This window comes from Sciurus carolinensis, chromosome 17 (genome assembly GCF_902686445.1).
Source record: "Sciurus carolinensis chromosome 17, mSciCar1.2, whole genome shotgun sequence".
In the NCBI taxonomy this organism is placed as follows: Eukaryota; Metazoa; Chordata; class Mammalia; order Rodentia; family Sciuridae; genus Sciurus; species Sciurus carolinensis.
The window spans coordinates 17,064,360-17,065,896 of NC_062229.1; the positions used below are offsets into that span (position 1 = coordinate 17,064,360).

The following is a 1,537-nucleotide window of genomic DNA, read 5'->3' on the forward strand; positions in this document are numbered from 1 at the left end:
AAACTCAGGAATATTTTTTCAGTAAAACCAAAGAAACATTCATTGATATGATGTATTTCAAGAGGGAAGAAATGATTCCTGAGACATCCTTTCTGTCCCATGACATGAATGGGAATTATCAAAGGTTTATTGGTTCAACGTTATAAAGAATTTAGAAACTCAAAGTAAAAAACTACTGAGCATCATAGAAAGCAGGAGACTGAATGAAGTGGGTTGTTAATAGTAGAGAGAGGTTGAACTCAGAGGAGTGAAATTGCAGGAAATCAATAGGAGGAGGAAGCTTCACATGCCCAATCTCATTAGAATCCCAACTCTGGCTCTGAGGCTTGCTGCCTGCAGTCAGGGGCATGGGCTTCTGAACCTGCTACAGTTGCCCACCAAAGAGCCTTCTCAGGGCCCTCTTTACATCATTATTCCTCAGACTGTAGATGAAGGGGTTCAGCATGGGGGTGACCACAGTGTACATCACCGAGGCTGTGGCACTGGAGTGTGAGTTGCGGGTTGCAGAAGAACTAATGTACACACCAAGTCCTGTGCCATAAAATAAGGAGACAATGGACAGGTGAGAAGCACAGGTGGAGAAGGCTTTGTACCTGCCCTGAGCTGATGAGATTGCACGGATGGAGGACACTATCTTGCAGTAGGAGTAAAGGATGCCGGCAAGGGGGCCACCTCCCAGCAACACAGATGCAAAATACATCACCATGTCATTAAGGAAGGTGTCAGAACAGGCAAGTTGGACCACCTGGTTACGTTCACAGAAAAAGTGTGGGATTTCCAAGTTTCTGCAGAAGGACAGTTGCAACATCATTAAGCTTTGTAGCAGGGCATGCAGGGCACTCAGGATCCAGCACACCAGAACCAGCAAACCACAGATCCAGGGATTCATGATGACCATGTAATGCAGGGGGTGGCAGATGGCTAGAAACCTGTCATAGGCCATCACAGCCAGGAGGAAATTGTCCAACTCTACAAAAATGAAGAAAAAGCACATCTGCGTGATGCAGCTTGTGTAGGTAATGGTCTTCCTCTGTGTCTGGATGTTCACCAACATCTTTGGGATGGTGGTGGAGGTGAAGCAGATGTCCACAAAGGACAGGTTGGAGAGGAAGAAGTACATGGGCGTGTGCAGGTGGGAGTCTGAGATGGTGGCCAGGATGATGAGCAGGTTCCCCAGCACAGTGACCAGGTACATGGAGAGGAAAAGCCCAAAGATGAGGGGCTGCAGTTCTGGGTCCTCCGAGAATCCCTGCAGAAGAAACTCTGAAACTCTTGTGCTGTTTCCTGGTTCCATGTGGTGGATGTGACTACCAAAATAAAAAGAAAAATATCATGACTCCTCTTTACATATATGGTCACCACTGCTTTAGTTGAAATGGGAAAATTCAGTTGGACCTGATGGCACGTTACCGTACCCCATTGACTGTGGATGCTGAGGTAGTGCATTGCAAATTCAAGGCCGGCCTCAGTCATTTAGTAAGGCCTTAAGTCACTTCCTGTGACTCTGTATCTAAATAAAAATGCCTGCAGTGTGGAT

At 46.5% G+C, this 1,537-nt stretch overlaps 1 protein-coding gene across 1 annotated transcript; it reads right to left on the bottom strand.

Moving 5' to 3' along the window:
- Positions 1-364: 364 nt before the first annotated feature.
- On the bottom strand, positions 365-1,294 carry LOC124968565 (olfactory receptor 7A10-like). The gene has a single exon (XM_047531152.1). It carries the CDS (start codon positions 1,292-1,294, stop codon positions 365-367), a length of 930 nt encoding a protein of 309 aa, XP_047387108.1.
- Between the last annotated feature and the right edge of the window lie 243 nt (positions 1,295-1,537).

Bases quoted from the DNA above. Each gene is read 5' to 3' on its own strand.
- LOC124968565 (XM_047531152.1), bottom strand. From the start codon at position 1,294: ATGGAACCAGGAAACAGCACAAGAGTTTCAGAGTTTCTTCTGCAGGGA.